The sequence below is a fragment of the Rhynchophorus ferrugineus genome, unplaced genomic scaffold (genome assembly GCF_030347505.1).
Source record: "Rhynchophorus ferrugineus isolate W39M unplaced genomic scaffold, kcgeb_rfMv2 rfM8, whole genome shotgun sequence".
Lineage (NCBI taxonomy): Eukaryota > Metazoa > Arthropoda > Insecta > Coleoptera > Curculionidae > Rhynchophorus > Rhynchophorus ferrugineus.
In genome coordinates this window covers 28,336,302-28,362,346 of record NW_027472587.1, presented here as the reverse complement: position 1 = coordinate 28,362,346, position 26,045 = coordinate 28,336,302, and the positions used below count along the sequence as shown (strand labels likewise).

The 26,045-nt window shown below is 33.7% G+C and overlaps 1 protein-coding gene across 3 annotated transcripts in view; it reads left to right on the top strand.

Annotated features, from left to right (window-relative positions):
- Positions 1 to 553: 553 nt before the first annotated feature.
- Positions 554 to 26,045, top strand: part of LOC143200655 (nose resistant to fluoxetine protein 6) — a 75,359-nt gene continuing 49,867 nt past the window's right edge. Inside the window, exons 1-7 of one of the 3 annotated variants that reach the window (XM_076411197.1) lie at positions 554 to 870; positions 15,014 to 15,228; positions 15,602 to 15,828; positions 18,828 to 18,922; positions 18,972 to 19,168; positions 20,767 to 20,924; positions 23,501 to 23,669. In XM_076411197.1, coding sequence (XP_076267312.1) covers positions 675 to 870; positions 15,014 to 15,228; positions 15,602 to 15,828; positions 18,828 to 18,922; positions 18,972 to 19,168; positions 20,767 to 20,924; positions 23,501 to 23,669 — 1,257 coding nt within the window. In that variant the 5' untranslated portion in view covers positions 554 to 674. Of the gene's footprint in view, positions 871 to 5,377; positions 5,718 to 15,013; positions 15,229 to 15,601; positions 15,829 to 18,827; positions 18,923 to 18,971; positions 19,169 to 20,766; positions 20,925 to 23,500; positions 23,670 to 26,045 lie in introns of those variants that run through there. The other 2 variants (XM_076411195.1, XM_076411196.1) reach the window with 2 other exon arrangements.

Sequence of the window (26,045 nt, the reverse complement as noted above, 5' to 3'; positions counted from 1 at the left end):
CTGACTTCAAACTGATCAGTTGGTAGTAGTTAAAATAATATTGTAAATAGATAAATAGGTTTAGGTAGGTATTAAGCTAAATTGTGTAAATAGTGGAATATAAAATATGTGTAGTAGATAGGTTAAATAAAGTTTCTATTTACTTTTATTTAGTTATTGCAACGATTATTATGTACATATTTTATTTTAAAATGTTTTTTTTGTGTTAAAAATCTCAATTTTATTTTTTTTATTATTTTTGTTCAATTTTATTGTCCAATTTTATCGAGGTCCAAAATATATGCTTCTGGACAAGAATGACAAAGAGTCCTAAATTGGTATTAACAGTATGAGGTTTTTCGTTAAAATTACTTGCCGTATTATAAATTTTTTAAAATTATCATATTAAAACTGTCTTCGTTTGTTTCCTTATTATTCAAGCAAACTGCAAGCGAACAGAATTTATGATTTTTAATAACACAGGAATGGATCACTAAATTTCAGTAAAATCGCTACATATCTGAAGGACGTTTATTGGCCGGCAATCTTATAAAGGCCGTGTTCAATTGTTTTGTGCATTTAATCTTATTTCTTTTCGCGAAACCATACAAACGTGTGTCGACGTGAGTCGGCAGTTTTCCCGGCGAAGAGAATGTTTCCGCATTAAAGTGTTTCGCGTTTTTCTTTCGATACTCATGATGACACGGTACGGTTTTTTGTTGACGTTGATTTTGGGGATGGTGCGGTGCAGTGGGGCGGTTTTTCAGTACGATTTCGACTTGTTCCCCGAACTCCCAGTTGGTGTTCCCGATAGTGATAGTGATTTATGCCGGAGGGACAGCAACCGATTTATTGATGGTTTGAGAAACTTTACGCTGTGGGCTCACGAAAGTATGTATTTTTGTGTCTGAGGGTTCTTATGGCAGATATATATTAAATTATTCATAATTCATGTTCATATTTCTAGAAAAACTTTGTTATTCTTGAAGCATATATAACGAATGTCAGGTTTTAAGCATTGAATCATAATATTTGAATATTGAATGTATTTTGCTCATACATGAGAAATATACTATGGATGTTCATGTTCCTCCTGTCCATAACATCTGATGATTTCTCTATCTCTACTACTTTTTTGCTTTATTCCTTCATGAGTTCGTGTGGATTGGTTTGCTTATAGTTTAGTGATGAACTAGTCTCTTCAATTTTTTCCAAGTTGAGAGTATCTTTTGACTAATCAGTACAGTTTGACTTTGATATACAAAAAAATTTTAATCTAAATAAAATAATTGCACAAAAATGTTATCAAATCTAATTTATTTTAACATTATTGTATATCTAAAAACTACAGTTAATTATACAGCTAGAATAATTTATAGGTAAGAGTTAAAACCACTTACCACTATTGCTTTCAAGAATTTTGCATACGCCTGACAGCTGGACGCTAAATTATTCAAAATATTAGTTATAATTAGTACAGGTTATAACCCGGTAAACGTTATTTTAGCCCTTTGATTGTTTTCATAAATTTCGCTCCGTAATATATCAATATCACTTTGTTTGAAGATGCCGAAAACAATAGATATTCAGGGTCACAAATTGATTGAGGCTATTATTTCGAACAGCAACGAAATAATTAAGGGCCCCTTTTCCCGTAAATTCCGCTAGCGAGGTAATTTTTGATGATATTAAATGTTATAAGATGCTGCAATTTTGTTGAAAATATTTTTAGCGTGTTGCTGCTGCGCTGAATGTTAGTGTAGGTGTAGGTACCGTAATAACATCGCTTATAAAATGAAGAACAATATGTTAGATTCAACCAAAAATTTTTAACCATCTTGATATTGACTCTATACGAGATTAGTCAGTCAATGAATGACGCTACGTTTATATCTAAAATATTTTATGGGAATTTACTTCTGAAAAATGTTTTTGAAATTACAAATACATTATAGTACGTACACATTATTTAATATAGGCTCTCCAGGAAACTTGGTGTACTATTTGTTTAAAATATCCAAATTAATGCTCAAAAATCGTTCCAAGAAAAATATTTTTACATATTTCCCAGATGAATTTCTTCCTAACCTTATATTACAAATACATGAACCATGGTCCTCCGCATTAGGCCTACCCTCTGGCGAGTGTCCAACTTCGAAATCATCCCAGAAGACATTCGGTCTTACCCAGCCTGGTTACGGGCGTCACTGAGATCATTTTCCTTGTCGGATTTTACATTCTTGCCTAGGACAATCACTAATTTTAAACAATCACAAACATAAATTTGCGACCATGCCCCATATTTTTGAAGCATATGTAACGAATATCAATTTTTAAGCATTGAATCAGAATATTCGAGTTTTGAAAGCATCTAGCTAATATAAGGATTATACTGTATATGTACATACCAAAAATATATTCAAACTTGGTCTCCCAGAATTTCCAACGATCGGGAGATGCCTCCTATGGGAGAAGAAGTCTCAGAAGTCTTAGTGAATAATGATTTATTAGTGTTTGAATACATTTGTTACGAAAAACAAGAATAAAAAATGAATTTACTTTTTCCTAAGTTATAACGAAAAATTCTGATACTTCACAAAAATGATAATTTGTTAGTGATAGAAAGAGAAGCAAAACGAACGACATCCGACTAGTGATTCTATGAAAGTTCACTTGATCCTATGAAACAAATATTAATAATAAAACAATTTTTTTAAAAAATGTTGTAGCGTGTTTTTTTAATATAATAAAAATGTAGTTAAATTAATAAAGATAATTAATAATTAACCTACTGGAAGTGGTAAAAGTACCAACTACTTTTATCACTACCGTTCAAGAAGCTACTTGGAAAATTACCCCTATTATTGAAGAGAAACTGTTAGGCCTAAATGTTTCAAAAGGAATTAAAGGTTTGCCGGAGCCGAACAACATAAACTTGGAAGAAGATGGCATCATTTCAGAAGCTCATTGAGCGTTTTCCTGTCCTGGTGTTATCCAAAAGCTGCAATACTTCAATATTCTCATGAGAATGGAGTCTTTCTTCATGCCCCCTTGCAATTCTCTTTTGACTGATTGTGTGTATCTGAAGGTATCGATGTAGGTAATCAGTCCTATAGTATTTGTGTGCGCCCACAATACCTCTCAGGACTTAGTCCTGAAAAATGTGTATTTTATTTATGTTACTCTTTGCAAAACATCCCAAAAATTGAACTCCGTATGTCCATATAGGTGTCGGTATTTGGTTATATAATAGCAATTTATTATGTACTGATAATTGTGATTTTCTTCCAATTAGCCAGTAAATTTTCCTATATTTCAACTCCAGTTCTTTTCTTTTCTTCTTTATATGTTCTTTTCAGCGAAGTTTTGCATCAAGATTCATTCCGAGATATTTAGCGCTATTGCTATATGGAATGATAGTATTATTTAATGTTATTGGTGCTTGTACGGACTGTTTATAGGTGAACTGCACATGTACAGATTTACTTTCATTAATTCTTATTTTCCAAGATTGTGTCCAGTTATTTATATTGTCACTTGCCTGTTGTAATTTTCGTGAGGCTTCTTCATTATTGTCTCCGACAGCTATAATCGCAGTATCATTAGCAAATGTAGCCATCGAAATATTCTCTACATGTGTTATATCACAAGTGTAGAGTAGATAAAGTATTGGTCCAGTATACTTCCTTGTGGTACACCTGCTTTAGCTTCTTTTATTGTAGAGTAAGCTTATTTTTGTTTGACCCTAACCATTCTGGTTATAATATACAATTTTAATAGTTCGGTGTGTTGTTTTGGTAACATTTTCCTTAGTTTATGAACAAGGCCTTTATGCCAAACCTTATCGAAGGCTTGTGCTATATCTATTAATATAGCTGAGCATACTTTTTACAGGAGTTTTTCAAAAACCGTAGATACTACTGGCAGCAATGATATATGTCTATAGGTTTTAATTTTGTTTGGTGACTTTCCAGGTTTTGAGATCATTATAATTTCCGCCATCTTCCAAATGCCTACGATATGTTTTAATCTAAATGCTGTATTGATCAAGTTGGTTAGTTTTATAATTCCCTTTCTTGGTAGTTTTTGCAGTAATTCTCCTGTTATTAAATCGTAGCCTGGTGATTTCCTGAGGTTAATGTCAGTTTTAATAACTTTGGTTAACTCTTTCGGCGTGACTAATTCAATCATCGAATTTTCAGCTTCTATGTCCGGCAAATTATACTCAATATTAGTTTCGTTCGGCTTATTGGTGGACTGTGTAGACGTGAGCGCTTAGATATTTTGTGGCTTTCCAGAGTGAATGATCAGTTTTTTTATCATCTGTTTAATTTCTCAGATAATTATTTATGGTTTTGTTTTTAATTTCCAGTATTTCCCTTTTCAGTCTTTGGGTTATATTGTTTAAACTATTTTTATTTTCAGGTGTTCTGTTTTGTTACCATTTTTTTCGTAATTTTCGTTTTTCAGCTACCATTTCCTTCACTTCTTTTTGGATAATTAATTCATTTAGTTGTACACTTAATTTCTGGAGTATTATTCCAAGCAGCTTGTTGAAGATCTACTACGAATTTTTCTGCTTCAAAATTTAATTGTTCAGTTTTCTTGAGGGGTTCAATTCTTCAGCAAATCCTTCCCAATCTTTTTCCTTGTTTATTAACTTTGGGTTTCTTTTGTTTCTTATTATATTTTCGTTCAACGTCAGAATCAATGGCGTATGATCTGAACTTAGCTCAAAATTTTCTTCGAGTTTTATATAGTTGGATGTTATGTTTCTTACTATCAAAAAATCTAATAGGTCTGGGGCTTTCTCTTGATCAGTCGGCCAATAAGTTGGTTTTACAGTTGACATAACTACATCTTTGTTCAGCCGCTGCTTTATGCAGTTCATTGCCTATAGTTGTTATCATTCTGGATCCCCATCTTGTATTTATTGCATGGAAATTACCTCCAATTATACATTTTTCTCACAGGTTGCTCTGTGAATAGTAATGCCGAACCTGGAACCCGGAAAGCTACTAATTATCTTACACATCCCATTGCTCAAGTGCCTTCTATTAGAAAGCCTAATAGGTGGGTCTGAAATAATTATTAACTATCAACAGAAAAATATAATTGTAGCTATCTAGATATATTTTACCCGCTATGTAAGTTTCTAACTAATTTTGACTTAAATTTTTTTATTGGTATGATACGAATAAAACTTATTTATATATATGAAACACAAATAATTCACAGTATGCCTTTATTATTCACCTACCACGAAAACATAGTGGAATTAAATTGGGCTTTTTTAATGGCACTGGATCCGATCACTATCATTTCAGTAAAGTCGCGGGATTTTTGAAGGACATTCATCGCATCGTAGCTGTATAAAGCCTCTCGTCATTTGTTTGATGCATTTAATCTCATTTCTTCTCGCGAATTTTTAAAAACGATCGGTTGTAGTAAGCTGACGGTATTTTTCTAATTGAAAATAATGTTTTCGTTTCAAATTTCTTAAATACTTTGGTGTTTCTTTTACGGTTTTCTTTCGATATTCGTAATGAAAGGGAACGGGTTTTCGCTGGTGTTGATTTTAGCGACGGTAGGATGCAGTGAGGAAGTTTTTCGGCATGATTTTAATTTATTCCCGGAACTCCCAGTTGGTGTGTCTGACAGCAACAATGAGTTATGCTGGGATGACAACAGCCGATTTATTGAAGGCTTGAAGAACTTTACTCTATGGGCTCATGAAAGTAGGTATTTAACTATATAATGAATGCCATTTAATTTATCATTATTCAGTCATTCAAAATTTATTTATTTTAATAAATCAAGGCAATACTAGTGGTTGAAGTTTGGCCGTAATACATTGACTTAATTATGTTTCTCTTATAAATGGGTAATAATTGTACATATATTTTATCTATTGGGTTAGTTGCAATACCTGTCAGCCTTTGTCTTTATCTGACTATTCATGTACTCAAAGTATGGACTGTTCCTATTTTCTTCTTCTTCTAACCTCTTGTAAATACAATGTCGAAAAAATACTTTAACTTTTAATATTATTTATAAATCGATTAAATTTTTAAAATTTCCATATACTGTGATGTACTGTTCAGCCATGCTTTCTTTATAGATTAAAATAGTACCTAACTCAACAAGTCCCAGGGTTAACTAATAAAATAACAATTTTTAGGCAAAATTTAGTTATTTTCTTTCTAGAGTAACACATTATGTAGCCCTTACCTTTATTTCTTCATACTTTTGTTTATGTTTTTTGTTCCATAACGAGGTTTGTCTCTGCTGTCGAAGTGAGCTTTAGCTTCTTCATTTGCGCCAAAACTTTTTCCCTGGAGCATTTTTTTGAGGTTTGCAAATTGTCAGTACTTACGGGAGGCCAGATATAAATTAAGGTTAGAGTTTCTATTGATCACCGTCCTCATCGATTTGTAACATGGTGCAATATCTTGAAAACAACAAAAGTTACTATGCCAAAACTACTGTAATTTTTAAAATAAATGTCGTTTTATGTGCGTTAAATGTGCCTTTTAAAGTTTAGGACTACTAGTTTAAGTATATTAAAAGATGGCGTTTTCAGGTTCGGGACTTTTTGAGTTTTAAATGATTTTTAAAAGGAAATGCTTTTTTTTATATTTGTAGCTTTATTCTGAAAAATCGGTAGAATATGTTTTAATGATCGATATTCGCTATTTTCCATTGGAAAGGACGATGAATCTTTTGAGGCTATCCACGAATCAACACATTTTTTGGTGTCTTCATAAGATGTGAAGCGGTGCTCAGTTAGGGTATAACTCATAGGTCAGGACAAGTAGAATACGGTGGCGGGGTAGCATTTAACATTTTAATGTTGTTTCCAAGTATGTTTTGTACCTTTTTTCGTATCCCGACCATTTTCAGGCAGTGCTCAGCCCAAACGTATTAATTTTAGTCAATAGAGATCCCCATTCGCGGTTTCATTAGGTTTTAGCAGCTCACAGTGTACCACACCAAGCTGATCCCAGCAAATACATATTATTAGTTAGGAGTCATGGATATTCGCCTTTGCCGTTGATGATGATGCGTCTCAGGTCACCAGGTCCATGCACCAGGTCGTCCCTGTGAATTTTTTGTTTTCGATAATAATGTCATAATGTTATTACGATGTCCTTATGGCTCTCTAGTTTGGAAAATCTTATTTCAGTTCAGCAAATTCTCACATTTTTGCCCTTCCGCTATATTATTTTCATTGACATCAAATTGGAAAAAGTTGAAGCTTGACAACTTTTCTGACTTAACTCTGCCAGTTGTTTAGCATGGTTGCAATTTCTATCAAATTAAATAAATAAATTTCTTAAAATGATTCTTATTTGACTTAAAATTACATCATTATAAAGGAAAAATATATTGTACGATATGACGCTTATATATTATACTTAGTTAGCTATACATTATTGATCGTCGTTTCTCTGTGGAGACTTGCTTGTGCTAATTAACATTGTTAATAAATACCTATATATAAATATATAAATAAATAAAATAAATAAATTAATGGAATAAAATAAATTCCATCAAAATTATTACCTTATTAAATTAAATTAATAAAAAAAATCTTATTGGAAACTAATAAAAAAAATTTAAAAAAAAATATTTTAAAGTCTCTTTTTACCAACTATGGGTTTATCTGGACTGGACCTAAAGTTTAACGTGGGCTCCCAACCACGGTCCTCAGCATTAAGTCTACCGACTGGCGAGTGACCAACTTAAGAAATCATCCCAGAAGACATCCGGTCTTACCCAGCCTGGTTGCTGGCTTGACTGAGATCATATTCCTTATCGGATTTTACACTCTTGCCTAGAACAATCACAAATTTTAAACAATCACAAACATAAATTTACGACCATGCCCCATCACGATTCAAACCCGCGGTTATCGCAACAGTAGGAAGACCGTCCTATCGCCTTTACCACTGCGCCACCAAGCCGACTGATAAAATATTTATAGTGTTTTTTTGAATTGAGTAAGGAGTCAAAATTTGTAATAAAATATCACTGAAACAACAGTATTCATTTTGTCTTTTTAAGCATAAACATCTTTTTTCTTCTATAAAATTCCTTTATCTATTTTTTTAAAATTTTATTATAATTTAATTTATTTGAAGTAGTACTAATTGGGTAGCATACGCATTTGTTAATTTTTCAAAAACCTAACAATTTCTTGCGATCGGCATAGTATGTCATAATAAACCGGTATATACACATAAGAAAATCTAGTTGTTATATTAATTAGAAGAATATATAAGAGTAAAAACATATGCTTTATTCATAATAATCATAACTATCCGAATTCAGAATTTCTATGAAATGTTATGCGTTTGTCCGAACTACAGGAAACCAAGTTAAATGCTAAGTATTGTCGATTCAAAGTTAAGATGTGACTCGGTGAATGTATTGTCGAAATACCCTTCAATGACATCCCAGATATACGTTAATTGGCGCTGCTGGTCCCCGCCCGTGTTCAACATCTGGGATTATATTTCTGGGTATTTTGTAGACCGTTATTCCACGATGTAAAATTCGACATGCCTCAAGGTCGCTACAACTTGATTGACACTACAATGGATTGAACAAATTTTATCTCGATGGTAGAAAAAATTGGAAACATCATGCTATAAAAGAAGCTGACCAAATCAGACTCTGAAAATTAAACTCATTATTAATGTGGTAGTTAGTTGAGGATGAAGTTAGTTATGGGTTGCAAGTGGTTCAATTAAATATTGATGGTTAACGCTAAGTAAGCAACGAAGAACTTCGTAGCCAAATGAATCCACAAAATTATCATTAGAATATTGCAATGTGTAATTAATTCAATTACTGAACGGTTAAACGAATGACATGAACCAAACTACACGACCTATACGAAGTATAAATGGATGTAATTTTATTATATAAAGGCTAAGAAGTAGTTACTGTTATTGTTCTTTTAAGTGTTATTCCATCTTCTTTTTTGAAAATATCTGTAACTGAATAAACTGTAACGGTATCTAGGAATTACTAATAGATTGGCAGTTATGGGAAATGGGATGTGCAATAGAAACAGTTATTTTTAATTACCTTTTTGTTGTAGATATTTTGAGTATCGTTGTTTTGATATTTGAATCAATTTCACTTGGAAAATGTTGCCACAATAATTGATTGTTTGTGCATTAATTTTGATAAACAGTAAAATAAAATCCCATAGAACTATATCATTGCTACCAGTAATATCTGAGGTATTTGAAAAACTCTCGTTAAAATTAATGAAACCTATTATAGAGAGAAAAACTTAATACCGATACATTAGTTTGGGTTTTTTTAACAATCATTCAACAATTTATCAGGTGCATAGGATAACATATGTAATAGGAAAAGCCTATGAAGGTAAAAAGATATGTTCTGATATATTCTTAGATATAGCACTAGTTTTCGATAAGATATGGCATGACGGCCTTGTTCATAAGCTACAGAACATGTTACCGAAACAACACACTGAACTATTAAAAATTTATTATTAATTTATTATTACAGCCAGAATGTTTAGAGTCAAACAAGAGCGAGACTACTATACAATAAAAGAAGCAAAAGTAGGTGTCCCATAACGAAGAGTAATAAGGCCAATTCTTTACCTGTTCTAAACATGTGATATACCATAAATAGAAAATATCTGGATGGCTTGCTGTCGGGGAGAATGGCGAACAAGCCGAACGAAAGTTACAATAGACAAGTGATTTTATAACGAATTGAACACAAACCTGGAAATAAAAATTAACGAAAGTACATCTGTGCATGTGCATTTCATGTATAATCAGATCACGCAAGCACGATAACAATAAATAATACACGATATACAAAACTTTGTTAGAACATAACAAAAAATAAAATTACAATTATCATTACATAATAAATTATTATTCAAGAAAGTATTAAAACATATATACATACGGAATTCAATTATGTGAATGTTCAGCAGGAGCAAAAAGTAATATAAATAGAATACAAGGTTTACAGAACAAAGCCCTGATAATATAGAATATAGATGTACCCAGATAATACTGTTCTGATTCCTTATACCGAGACTTTCATATATCCACTGTCACTCAGCAAAATTAGGAGAATCGCTAGGAGAGACCATATTCGCATGTCAATATTGAGGTATTGCAACTCTTGGATAACACCAGAATATGAAACAAACTCAACAGAATTATACCATTTGGCCTTGTTTTTTGTTTCCAGAAGGTTTATCATATTGTCAATGCATCATCATTAGTAGAATGCATCATCACAGGTAGAATTTATTAACTCTGAATTAATAGAAATAATTGGTACAATATCTAAATATATTATTTGTATAAATATTGTAATTATGATTTTAACAAAATAGTAACATCAGTTAATTAGTTTTCATCAGCATCAATAGACATCAGCGTTTGCATCGCAGGTAATTTTTCACGTTTTTTATGTTGTTTATAAAGTAATTTATCATTGGAATTTGCAAAAATAGCCATAAAACTGTCACCATATTTGCAAGGTGTCATTCAATGCCACCGTTCCTATATGGATGTTATAACACTGGTTCAAAATGATTTTATATTTAGAAAAATGTTAAAGTGAATAATACAAATTTCATACCACTCTTTATATAGCGTTGCATATAAGTACACTATATTATAAACTGGAGACGAACGGTATAATGGGTTGGAGAAAAATAAGTCTTAGGTTTGTCAAAATGTTTTTTCGAAGCTAACAGGTTAATTAAAAAGTCCCCGGTCTGACACATAGATGGCGCTACTAAAATTAAATCCATATGTTTTTTAGTTAGCCCTAACCCTCAAAAGATGCGTGTATAAACTTGACAGCTGTCGAATAATTAGTTTGTGAATTATAGTATTTTGAGTGAAGCAACTTTTGTTATTGCAAAAAAAATGGATAAAAAGGAATTCTGCTCGTTGATAAAATATTGCTTTTTGAACGGAAAAAATACATTTGAACCAAAAACTTGGCTTGATGTCGAGTTTCCGGACACTACTAGAGGAAAATCAATCATCAAGGATTGGTATGCTAAGTTTAGATGTGGTGAAATGAGCACCGAAGACGGTAAACGCACTGGACGCACAAAAGAGATTGTAACTGACGAAAGCATTTAAAAAATCCATAAAATGATTTTGAATGACTCTTAAGATATCAACTGAACGTGTACATCATATCATTCACGAATATTTGGGTACGAGAAAGCTCTGTGTAAACTGGGTGCCGCGCGAGCTCACTTTTGACCAAAAACAAGAACGAGTTGATGATTCGGAGCAGTATTTGAAGATGATTAACCGTAATGAACCAGAGTTTTTGCGTCGATATGTGAGAACGGTTGAAACATGGCTCCATCATTTCACTTCGAAGTCCAATCGACAGTCATCCGAGTGGACTGCACACGATGAACCTGCTCCTGAGCGTGGGAAAACGCAAAAGTCGACTGGCAAGGTTATGGTGTCTGTATTTTGGGATGCGCTTGGAATAATTTTCATTGAAAACGAAAAACGGTCTCATTTGAAGAAAAATAAAGTCCTGCTTCACCTGAAAACGCTGGCAAAAACCCATGAGTTGGGCTTCGAAATGATTCTTCTTCTACCGTATTCTTCAGATTTGGCCACCAGCGACTATTTCCTGTTCTCAGATCTCAAAAGAATGCTCGCTGGGAAGAAATTTTCGTCGAGTGAAGAGACGATCAAATGAGAACAAATCGTACTACAAAAATTGTACCGAAAAATTGGAGGGTCGCTATAACCAGTGTATCACCGTTGAAGCTAATTATGTTGTTAAAAAAACTAATTTGGCCAAAAAAATGTGTTTTACTATGGAAGGCCGGGGACTTTTCAATTGACCTGTAGAGTTATTCGTATACATGAGTTGGGGAAAAAGAAATTTAAAGTTTGTTAACATTTTTTCAAAGCTAATTCATTCCTATACATTTTAAATACTAATCAAGTTTTGATCGAGTATATTTTGCCACTTTTATGGTACAAAATTCTGCTATTCTAGACCTTCTGAAATGTATGGGTTAAAAACTGAAAAGGTAATCTTTACAAGCCTCCTTTGAAGCTAGCTCTACATAATTAAGATTATTTTGCAGACACCTCAGTAACTGTAAGTCGGTCAGAGTAAGGCTCAGGATATATCGTGTATACATACATTTTCTTAATCAATCATTTTTAATATTTGTGCCTTTAAATATCTCGCGACAAAACTTTAGCACGCAACACATTTTTCGTTATAATTCTTAATAAAGATACATATTTAGCTTTTAAATCCTAAGATTTAAGCGAATAGTTATCGTATTCATCTAAACATTACAAAGTCACGGCTTATGTTTACTTCTTCCGGCGTAAAATAGTGTCAATTGAACGAGGCGAATTTGAATTTGTCCAGTAAACAATTAATACATATGACATAAACCAAAAATATAAAAAACAGGTCTAGAAAAGTTATCGTGATTTCTTTAAGAGCCATAGTCTGCCTATTGGATAGAAATGCTTGGAAATAGTTGATCTGTCATTAAACCCTGTCTCTTAAGCTCTCTGACAGTTTTTTCAGAGCTTAGAGGCTTTTTCGTTAAATAGATCTTACAATTCATTGTTTTCACACTTTCTTGGTCTTCCAGGCCGGCCTCTGCCATTGACATTCACTATTTTTAAATCGTTGAAATGTTTGAATAGTGAAAACACCTAATGTTTATGTATAACAATAATGTATTCAATGTATGGTAAAACTACAAACATGTTGTTATCCACAGCTTGGGGTTCATGACTTGTTCATGATAATAACATCTGGAAAAGGAAACAAATTACTCGCAGCAATTAATATAACAAACTGTTAGTATGATTCAGGGCGTGCACCCATTTACTGGTCCACCGACAGTAATAAAGTGCCAGACCTACTAGATTTTTACATTTTAAAGTCAAACCCAGCATTGTTAACACTAGACGCGACAATTCTGAGCAGCAAATCCAAAATATAATTGAAAAAATTGGGTCGGCTGCAAAATAAGCTACTCTGACATTAAAAGGGAAATAAGAATATGAGGTAAATTACCCTCTCGAAATTAGGGAATAGTTAAAAGAAAGACAAAAATCTGGAAAAATACGACACCGAACCAGAAATCAGATAAATTGAAAGATTAAAGAATATAAACACAATTGCTTCGAAAAATAACGATAATAATAGACAATAATAGACAAAAACTACTCACTTTGGAAAACTACTCAGAGATTTAGTACCGATTAGAGTATTACATTACATTAGAATATTACAGTACGAGTACGAGATTAGAGTACCGTCTATTAAACATTATCGGAATGAATGAGTTAAAAACGTTAACGTTAAAAATACTGAATTATTCGCCGAACATTTAGTGAGTTTATTGTCATTTAGTGACATTGAATATATTCCAACTGAATGATGTAGATTCTACAATAGATACAAATGCTGTTTATCAGCCCGATGTAGCTGTAAATCTAATTTCTCCAATGTAAGTTGCCAGAGAAATGGACATCTAACAACCTCAATCCTAAAAAGGGTCCTAAAATTGATGATATCTTATCTGACGTTTCACCTGAGTAATTAAAAGAGCTGCCACGAAGAGCAATAATCATGTTAATATACATATTCAATGTCTTTTTGATACTGAAGCATGTTCCGGAATGTCTAAAGGTTACTGGAATAATTATGCCTAAATACACGACAATCCTGCATGTCTTGTACTGAAATCCTGCCTGTCCACTCCTGTATCTGCCTATACTGTAGATATCAAACCAATGACAAAAGAAACAGTACTTGGAACATTTGCCGACGTCACAGTTATCATGGCAAATGTATATCTGTCTAAGGCTGTAGAAGTACAAGTAACAGTCAACAAGATCTACACATGGACTACGAGAAAGAAAAATATCATGCTAATTTTGCGTTGAGGCGAAATAACAAAAACCTAATTATGTCACTTGATGAATGACTGCTTCCTCAAGTAGAATCAGCTAAATACCTTGGCATACATCTCTATGGTAAGTTGAATTGGAAACAAAATGTAAGACAAAAAGCATAACAGATTAGATTGAAAGTCAAGCAACTGTACTGGTCACTCGGAAGATACTCTCAAATTGACTTTCAATTAAAAAAATGGGTATACCAGTCAATTATAAAGCCAATTTGCCCTATGTCGTGCAAATATGGGGTTGCACTAAACATCAAACCAACTAGTAATCCAACGCAACCGAAACTCAACGTAACCGTTCTACGATTAATTACCAATGCTTGGCGCTATATTACCAATAAAGGGCTGCACGATAGCGTCAAAATAAAATGTATATGTGAAGTGATCTAAGATTTCGCATTAAAACATGAAATAAGATTGTTAAATCACAGCAACGTGGAAGAAATACAGCTACTGGACAATACGCAGGAAATCAGAAGATTGAAGCGAACCAAAGGACACGAACTTGTTTAGTGCATAAGTGTATTCTTAACGATAGTTTTAAGTGGTTTAGTTTTATTTTAATTTGTGAAATACGTACTATAGTAATAAAATAAATAAATACAAATAGTAATAAATTAATTTGTAAAATAAGTTTTTATTAAGTGTATCTAATTTAATGTGTAATTAATTTAAATTTTTTTTATCAGTTATTAAATAATATTAAATAAGTAATGTACTAGTAATGTAGATTATGAAGTAACATAAATTATAAATATATTATCTAAATAATTGTGGTCCCTTTTCATTTACAACAAAATCTGAAAGGAGACATTAACTGCAGATCTTAAATTCTTGTGATTTTTTATTTTAAAATTGTGTTGATGTACGCAATTAATCAATTAATAAATTAAAAATTTTCTTATTGAATATGAAACTTATACAGTGTTTCTAATCCTTCTTATAATGCTCAATCAATAGCATATAGATATAATATATCAGAACCATCAAGTAACACCTATGTAGATCAGTAATAAGAAATATTTAATTTTTCAGTGTGGGATGCCACAGCTAAATCTTCTACGGGTGTCCTTAGGGGTAGCAGCTTTCAGATGGGTCATTTTGAGCAATGCCTGACAGCCAAAGCACCATTTGCAACACAGTATTGTTTAGCTACAGTCAGAATGCACGTACCAGCATTGTACAAGGTGGACCGGGACCATTTGTCTATAGATTTCGATGGGAAGGATTCAGTTCTTGATAGGCTTTATGTAAGTAAGTAATCTTGATGATATTATATATTACTAGCGATCGTCCAGTAGTCGATATTCCACCGTTATTCGTTTAAGTTGTTTACGTAAGTCATGCTAAGATACTAAAGCTCTTAAAATTCTTTCAAATATTGGCAGCTTTCAAAACAGATTTTTTCAAAAATTTTATGCATAAACAACCAGAAAGCAACCTCATCAATCAAAATTTAACTTCTTAAATTTTAAAATACATGCTTCTTTTTTATGGTTCTATAAGAGTTGATTTCCTTTGGCTAAAAAGCCCGCATAGAGTTTTATAAACTATCTCTGGCACAATAGGCCGTATCCTAGTTAAACTTAGAAGAAACTCAATGTATCTTTATTCTTTCTTTAGAGATATAACGATGTCACCAAACAGCCAAGAGATACGGTGAATTTCGGCTGGTGTGTTCCTGCCTCTTGTAGCGTTCATGATTTGAAGACTGCCCTGAGTAACTACTTGAATAGCATCGATGTTCCTTTGGAGACGAGAAACGTTAGTTATACGGGACAAGTAACCTCGAGTTTTTGTCATCAGTCTAACGACAAACAAACGTACAATATAGCCGACTATTCGTTCTGGTAAGACGTTTTTACAAATCATTAATCAATTTGGTATCGTTATGTTGTATGAAATATATACAATATTTTGTAATGCTATAGGTAATCATAAATATCATACTATATTACTAATGTCTAATAGGATATATTTGATACATTGTCTGTTACAACCTGTAATAAATTTTTCCAACAATAGAGAAAAGACACATAGATGTTTAATTTATATACATCATCAGTAAAATATAAATATCCTTTAAAGCAACGATGCGCTTATTTCATTTTTAGATCGACAGCATAAAATATAGAGAACATAGAAGGCGATTCATATATAAATGAAATCAAGTTTAGTTTTTTGAACACTAGTGCGCACATGAAAGCGACAAATAATTATCAAATACTACATAAGGAATTATAAACATAATTTTAATTTTAAAAGTAAATAATTTTAAAGTGCATAAAATTAATAACATTTATATTTAAAGACTTAATTACTTTCCTAGCACTTGGAAAATGGTTCAAATCATTATGATTCTTACACCTGGAAATAAGTCAGAATACGTCTTTTCTTATCGTCCTATAAGCCTGTTACATGCGATCTCTAAATATTTTAAGAAACTATACATTAAGAGATTTAAAAAAATCTCAGAAGAGAGAAATATATTATTCCAGGCCATCAATTTAGCTTCCGTGATAAACACCGAACGACAGAACAAACTAACATTAATTAATTGATTAGTCAACCCATTTTAACAAAACATAAACCATAAAAAATATTGCTTCGCTGCATTTCTCGATATATCTCAGGCCTTCGACAAGATGTGGCACACTGGACTACATGTTAAAATGAAAAAGCTCTTGCCTCATACGCACTTTCAGCTGCTGAAATCACACCTTACAGACATACCTTTTATTGTCAAACAGGGTGACGAATACACTAACCTACATCCGATATATTCGGATGTTCCACAGGGCATTGTTCTTGGCCCATTGTTATATCTATTATATACAACTGACCTACCGACCTCAAGAAACACAACTGTGGCAACATATGCTGACGATACATCGGTTTTATCATCATACAAGGATCCAATATCAGCCACAAGAAACCTCTAACCTCTAACCTCTAACTTCATTTTAATAAAGTTGAATTGTGGTTGAAAACGTAGCGTATCAAAGAAAATGAGATAAAATCTACCTATGTAACATTCACCATTTGTAGGAGAACATATCCCTCAGTAAAATTGAATAAACATGAACTTCCACAAGCAGACATCGTTAAATATTTCGGAACGCATTTTGATCGACATTTGAAACATGAGAAAAAATATATAGTGAAAAAACGCAAACAGCTTGTGCACGTTCAGTTGATAACTTTAGAGTGTCTGCTATTTCATTTAAATTCAATTTATGGTAATTCGAAATAATTTTGTAGATTTTTTAAATGTTTTCGTCGGTAACAACCTATTTCGAGCGTCCACCGCGTTCACCATCTTCGGTGCTCATTTCAGTACGTCTAAACTTAGCATACCAATCCTTGATGGTTGATTTTCCTGGGGCAGTATCCGGAAACTCGGCATCAAGCCAAGTTTTTGCCTCAATTGTATTTTTTCCATCTTTTGAGGGTTAGGGCTAACTAAAAAACATATTTATTTAATTCTAGTAGCGCCATCTATGTGTCAAGTCGGGGACTTTTCAATTAATCTTTTATTAATATATAAACATTATTACACCAGAAATTAAGTTAGGATCGGTTCTTCTAGATATATACCGAGATTGAAGAAAAATTGTATGTTAGTTGGTAATGACTAGTAACAACGTAATAAATAATTTTTAAAATATCCCCATTGTAGGTTTTGGTTTCAACAAATTAAAATGGTGATGATTTAATCATCACCCACTGAATGAAAACTCAGATCCAGCTCTTGAGGTTTCTAGACGTTTACATACGATAGGAAAGATCGGAACGGTTACCTCTGGAAATGACTGAAAAAGCCAAGATAAATTCTATCCGTACATAAGCTGTAATATATTACGAGCTACTAAAATCGAATGAAACTGTTGATGATGTTTAGCGACAGCTAAATTTATTCAACCATTAATCGCGAGTAACCACGGTTAATCAGTTAAGTTATCCTTTTGATTGACAATGTTCGTCCATGTGTTTCAAAATTTGTGTTAAAATGTTAAAAAAAAGATATGCTGTTGCAGTTCGAAAGGAAAGTTCTGCCATACCCAGAGTACTCACCAAACATAGAGTTTTCTGATCACCACTTGTTCAGATCGATGCAGCATGACTTGGCTAGTATACGGTTTCGATATGCCGAAGAAGCGCTAAAATGAATCGATGATTGGATTGAACCAACATCGTTCTTTCGACACGATATCGCCATTTTTGTCAGAAATATGTGAAAATGTTGTAGGAAGTGATGGAAAATGTTGTGATTAATATATTTTGGACCAATTTAGACCTGATTTAACATAATATGGATTAGATCTAATTTTGGAGATACAAGGGATATTTTATGTTCTATTTGTTACTACTAATATACAAAAATTCTAACAGATTAAATGTTATAAATGGCGATAATGTTACTGCAACGGTGAATTTTATATTATTTTTACTGTAAATTGCTAAAATATGTTTCGTTACATTTGAATAAATTCATTTTAAATATATGAGATAGAACTAAAAAAGACATTGTAGAATTCTATAATACTAATTTCAAAAATGAATATTAATCTCTTTGATTGATCCAATCAGAGTTGACCGATCTTAATCGAGATATTAATCTTGGTTTGGTGACAGCAAATAAATGTTATTCAGAACAATGTCTGGGTCTCTTACTGGTAGGCGTTTTTCTCTACAATTTAGAGTATAAATACTATAACACGAATAATCGCCAGTAGATATCCAATAGCTTTCAATCAATTAAATATAAATAAATACTCAATCAAATCAAAATGCTGTTTATATCAATATTTTTTTTCAAAATTATTTATTGTTACTATATTTGTTCCAGTTTAGTCACTTTGATATTGGTCCTGTTAGTATTTATATCGACAGCCTATGACTATCAGACCGAGTCACCGAAAAGCGAAGAAAAAGCGAAAAAAAGTACGTTTAAAAAGTTAAGTGATTTGTAACTCATAAAATAATTTTTTAGAAAGCCTGGCGCAGAAAATGTTTCTGGCTTTTTCTGCCAGATTGAATTTTCTGGAAATGGCACATCTGGAAACAACCAATAAGGACTTGAATATATTGTACGGTCTTCGAACTATAGCCATAATGATTGTCATTTTGGATCATAGGTTCGGGACGTTTACTTCATCAGCTTTGCTCAATTTCGATTATGTGGAAGTGGTAAGTGAAAAATTATTACAACTCATTATTGGCAAATTATCAAATAGAATTAGTCCAAACCGGATTATTCATAGTAAATTTCAAAGAATGCTGGTTAGTATTTAATAACATTTGAAAATTAAGAGTCTTAGTGTCAAAAAAAAGTTTTCATGTGACAGTTCAATTGAATAGTCCCCGGTTTGACAATAACTTGGTTTGATACCGATGTTCTGGATACTGCCCCAGGAAAATCAACCATCAAGCATTGGTATGCTAAGTTTAGACGTGGCGAAATGATCACCGTAGACGGTGAACGCAGTGAAAGCCTAAAAGAGGTTGTTACCGACGAAAACATTTAAAAAATCCACAAAATGATTTTGAATGACCGTAAATTGAAATTGAATGAAATAGCAGACACTTTAAAGATATCAACTGAACGTGTACATCATATCATTCTTGAGTATTTGGGTATGAGAAAGCTCTGTGTAAAATGGGTGCTGCGCGAGCTCACTTTTGATCAAAAACAACGAGTTGTTGATGATTCGGAGCAGTGTTTGGGGATGATTAAGCGTAATAAACCAGAGTTTTTGCATCGATATGTGACAATGGATGAAACATGGCTCCATCATTTCACACCGAAGTTTAATCGACAGTCATCCGAGTGGATTGCACACGATAAACTCGCCCCAAAGATTGGGAAAACTCAACGGTCGGCTGGCAAGGTCATGGCATCTGTATTTTGGGATGCTGATGGAATAATTTTCATTGACTATCTTGAAAAAGGAAGCATGAACAGCGACTATTACATAGCGCTATTGGACCGTTTGAAGGACGAAATCGCCGAAAAGCGGTTCGAAAAAAGTTCTGCTTCACCAAGACTGTGCACCGGGTCACAAGTCAGTGAAACCGATGACAAATATCAGCGACTATTTCCTGTTCTCAGATCTCAAAAGAATGCTCGCTGGTAAAAAATTTTCGTCGAATGAAGAGGTGATCGACGAAACTGAGGCCTATTTTGAAGTAAAAGACAAATCGTACTACAAAAATGGTATCGAAAAGATGGAGGGTCGCTATAATCAGTGTATCACCCTTGAATGGACTTATGTTAAAAACAATGTGTTTTACTATGTTAGCCCGGGGACTTTTAAATTGATCTGTTATACAAAGCCTACAACTCAGATGTATTCATTCTCAAAATGTGTAGAACTTGAAGAATTAAAATAAGAATATCTACTAAATTAGTAAGATGCTCCCATATTGCAGGGTAATAGAAAATTATAAGGCCAAAGAAGTTCCCTGGTCCTTAACCACATTGACAGGACACTCAAAAATGTAACACTAAAATCGTCTTCAAAACTGGGAGATGTATCAGATGTATCCAACTTCAAAGTTTTAAGGAACCCATTAAAGGTAACAGGAATGTGCAAGGCCCTTTGAGAGGTTGGAAAAGTTGACATTTGGGAATGACTTTCCGGTACACCTGGTACATACGCGTCGCATTATTTACATTGAACCAGTGTTGGCAACATGCAGCAATGTGTACTATATTGCAGGACGTTCATATTATTTCATATATCCCCTGCATTAACATGTATTAATAATTTTTATTTGTTTTACAGCAATATCGAGCAATCATGGCCTGTCTGGTATTCCATGGCGATCTATTTGTAGACTCATTTTTCATCTTAAGCGGGCTGTTGGTGACCTACGGCCTGCTAAGTCAATTTGACAAAAGAATGGTTAACCCTGGTTTCATAGTATTCCTTCGCTACATAAGGTAACACATGAAAATCTTAATATTTTTAGATTAATAATTATTACGAAACTACGTTTGATTTACCAATGACAATTTACATATACGTAATCGCAAGAAACAACAATATCAACAAAGAAGACATTGATATTTAATAATTTTCTCTATGTATTCACGTTCTAATTAAGAGAGAACGCGCAAATACGGAAACGATTTGAATGTGATATAAGCAGTAGTTCGAACGCAATGTCAATTTAGTTATTCTAATTGCGACCTTTCTATTTTCAAAGTCAATCCGAGCACATTTTTTAAAAATTTAATGTTAGTATTAGAATAATAAGGCGTTAGTATGCGTTTCATGTTTTACGTTTTCTGTTGGTTTGGAAATTATTGATTTAAAGGGTTGCAAACGGTTAGATAATGTTATTATATGCCCAATTGGAAGCTGTAGTATCAAGGTCACAACGTGATTGTTAATTAGAAGGCAAAGAAACAGTGTAAAATCCAGTCGGTAGGCTTAATGCTGAGGACCGTGGTTCCAAGCTTTTCTTTTTGGCCTGAAACTGGGGAGAGGAATTCTGTTACGGATACCTGGTCGGGGAGACCCGTAGGAATAAGCTGTGGAAACTGCCTCTGGGCTACCCATTAAAACCCTAGCCTATCAGGTGATCCTATGACCCTAACTGATACTTCTTACTGTTAGTAAGGAGGGTGCCCGTAACCGGTAACGCCGTTAAGAGGCACAAGGTTCAGACAAGGACATGGCGTCCACTCGGCGCAGTTTACGGTACCTGAGTTAATCGCATACCGGAGAAGAATAAGGTCACGAAGAGCCGAATGAGTTATTGGCCTTATATATCAGCCAGCTAGCGGTAATACATCTATTGTCCCAGAGACGAACATTGGAGAAATATCTCGAATAGAGCTCGGATATAAAATCGTGAACTTGGAGGACGTCTGTTTCTCTATGAATTTGATTATTCCTGACAAACCAGGGGGCCTTTATTATTCTCCTGAGAATATTGTTTTCAAAAACTTGAAAGCGTTCCATCTGGCTAGGTGAGACGTATTTTAGATAGATGCTGGAGCCGTATAGAACGACTGATCGAACCAACATCTTATACAGGAGAGATTTTATTGAAATAGGAAGCCTACTGGCCTGGTTGATGAGCGGAAACAGCAAATTGACAATACCTTGGCCTTCCTGGAAGGACCTCTGAATCTGGGAGTTCCACCTAAAGTTGCGATCGAAGACAAGACCAATAGGTGGCTTCTTCTGACTATGGGATTTCGGCGTTCTCGATTTTAAGGCACGAAATGCTCGGTGCCAAACGCTTCTTGTAGAAGAAGGTGTCCTGGGTTTTCTGTGGGTTGACCCCCAACCCCAGAAATGTAACCACTGGACCGTCTCATCGAGTTGTTTTTGGAGTCTGCTTTGGATGTTCGGTGCTACTCTTGAACAAGCAAAGTAAGCAGTGTCGTCTGCGTAAAAAGCTGCCCCAACTTGTAGTCTCCTAGGGATTTCTGAAAGAAAGATATTAAATAAAGCGGGTGCCAGGGGGAGCATTGTGGAAATCCTGCATCGATGGTTTTCCGGCTAGAGAGAATATCTTTAATCTTCACCTGGAACGATCGTTCTGACAGAAATGATTTGATAAGAGCGGTTAGGTCATCGGGCAGACCTAATCGGATGTATTTCGCCACTAATCCATCTTGTCGAAATCTTGTCAAAGGCTTTGGTTAGGTCCAAGAAGACCGCTCCAAATATTTCACGTCGGTTAAAAGTACAGTTTATTTTTGCGGCCAGCCGATGGGCCTGATGAACGGCTGACTGGCGCCGTAGTTCGAAGCCTCATGGTCATTTCCTCATGTCCCCTTGCAATTCTCTTGATTTCTTGACTACCTGTGGGTATCAGAAGGTCTCGATGTGCAGATAATTGTGATTCTTCCATTTGGCCAATACATTTTCTTATATTTCAATTCCAGTTCTATTCTTTTCTTCCTTTTATGTTCTTTCCGGTGAAGTTTTGCATCAAGGTTCATTCCGAGATATTTAGTGTTTTTGCTATATGGAATGATAATATTATTTAATGGTATTGGTGTTTGTACGGTCCGATTGTAGGTGAACTACACATGCACAGATTTACTTTCGTTAATTTTCATATTTCAAACTTGTAGTGTCCAGTTATTTATAATATCACTGCCTGTTGTAATTTTCGTGTAGGTTCTTCTTCACCATTGTCTCCGATAGCTATAATCTCAGTATCATCAGCAAATGTAGCCATCGTAATATTCTCGATTTGTGGTATATCACCAGTGTAGAGTAGCATTGGCCCCACTACACTCCTTGTGGTACACCTGCTTTAGCTTCGTTTACTGTAGAGTAAGCTTCTTCATGCTTAACTCCAAACATCCTGCATGTAATGTACGATTTTAGTAGTTCCGTGTTTTTTTGGTAAAATTTTCTGTAGTAAGCTTCAAATAAAAAGAAATATTTAAGTATTTTTATTCTGTTGTAAATCTTAATTATAATTCAGTTATTATTCTGTTACTATCCGTAATTTCCGTTATAAAATCTCTAAAATATGAATATGTTTCAGATTGACTCCGGTGTATGCATTCGTAATCTTTTATTACGCTACGATGTTCGATTATACGGGTAATGGTCCATTATGGAAGATCATTGCTGGTGCTGACTCAAATGACTGCAAGAAAAACTGGTGGCTGAATTTGCTTTACCTCAATAACTATATCAATGCTGATCACATGGTGAGTTTTCAGTTTTATCAATATTAACAAAACTTTTGATATAAAATAATATTTGTTTCTATTTAAAATTCTTTTCACATTTAAGATAGCCTTATTTTCAAGCAATATATAGTTTGTATATTATCATACAGTTTTATTTTATAGCAATTATATTGTACTTTTATGACGGTCAAAGTTTTGGTGAATATTTTACCATATTTGGTATTATCTTGTAATCTAAATTGTGATCTGTCTGAGAATACTGCAATATACAAGGTTATTATTATTTTCGTTTTATTCATTTAAATCTTTTATTATTCCAAATCAGTTCTAATGACGGCGAATGCAATACTTTTCAATACGCAGATAACATATTTTGTTGTAACTGAGACTTTTTACTGATTTTTCATTAAATTAGTTTTTTATGTATTTATTATTTTGTATTAATACATTGTTACTAGTCGTTCTATATCTAGGAGAAGCCATCGGGTCTTACTTTCTTTGGTCTCTACCATAATAATGTTCATATTTAAATATTATTTATTTTCTGTTACGAAAACTTTACTGCAAGTTCAACTGTGGCTTGGCCTTCTTGAGTTTGTGCCCTATTCGAGTCAATACTTTGATATTAACATGAGAGTTCTCTTGATTTTTTGAGAATCAGCCAGTATCTGTAGATATCGGTGCAAGTAAGCATTCCTATAGTATCCGGGTGCATCTACAACCTTTTAGACTTTGTTTTACAAAAAGTGTATTTTATTTAAATTACTTTTCTGAATAGATCTGTCTAATGATATCAATTCCCAAGTCTTTAGATACGTTAACAATCCTCATCAATATCTTGACTTGTCTCTGTCAGTTACTTTTTGCGAAACATCCCCATAATTGGATTCTATAGATCCATATAGCATAACAGCAATTTATTACACCGAGATAATTTGGATTTCCCTCCAATTAATTAATATATTTTTGTATTAGAAATCCAATTGTCTATTCCTATTTTTAACTAGTGATCGCCCTGTGGTTGAGATTTGATCACAATTTATTCAGATAATCATGTTTCTGTCATAATAGAGTAAAAAAGCTAGATTGAAAATGATACGTAACTAAAAGTTGTTTTCGTAGTAACAGTCTAATTGAAAAGTCCCAGGCCTGACATATAGATGGCGCTACTCCAATTAAATCCACATGTTTTTTAGTTAGCCATAACCTTCAAAAGATGCGTGTATAAATTTGACAGCTGTCGGATCATTAGTTTGTCAATTACAGCATTTTGAGTGAAGCAACCAAAGTGGATAAAAAGTAATTCCGCGTGTTGATAAAATATTGCTCTTTGAAGGGAAAAAATACAGTTGAAGCAAAAACTTGGCTTGATGCCGAGTTTCCGGACACTGGAAAATCAACCATCAAGGATTGGTATGCTAAGTTTAAACGTGGTGAAATGAGAACCGTAGACCGACGTAGTGGACGCCCAAAAGTGGTTGTTACCGACGAAAACATTTAAAAAATCCACAAAATGATTTTGAATGACCGTAAATTGAAATTGAATGAAATAGCAGATACTCTGAAAATATGAACTGAACGTATCCATTCATCACAGTATCATATCATTCGCGAATATATGGGTATGAGAAAGCTCTGTGCAAAGTGTGTGCCGCGCGAGCTCACATTTGACCAAAAACAACGACGAGCTGATGATTCGGAGCAGTGTTTGAAGATGATCAAACATAATAAACTCGAGTTTTTACTTCGATATGTGACAATGAATGAGATATGGCTCCATCATTTCACTCCGAAGTCCAATCGACAGTCATCCATGTGGACTGCACACGATGAACCCTCTCCAAAACGTGGGAAAATGCAACAGTCGGCTGTAAAGGTGATGACATCTGTATTTTGGCATGTGCATGGAATAATTTTCATTGACTACCTTGAAAAAGGAAGAACCATCAACAGCGACTATTACATAGCGTTATTGGACCGTTTGAAGGACGAAATCACCGACAAACAGCCGCATTTGAAGAAAAAGAAAATGCTACTTCACGAAGACAATGCACTGTGTCACAAGTCAGTGAAAACGATGGCAAAAATCCCTGAATTGGGCTTCCTTATCCAGATCTCTCCAGATCTGGCCCCCAGTAACTATTTCCTTTTCTCAGATCTCAAAAGAATGCTCGCTGGGAAGAAATTTTCGTCGAATGAAGAGGTGATCGCCGAAACTGAGGCCTATTTTGAGCAAAGGACATATCGTACTACAAAAATGGTATCGAAAAGTTGGAAGGTCGGCTAGAATCAGTGTATCATCCTTGAAAGGAATTATGTTGAATTAAAAGGACTAATTTTGCCAAAAAAATGTGTTTTACTATGGTAGGCCGGGGACTTTTCAATAAACCTGTT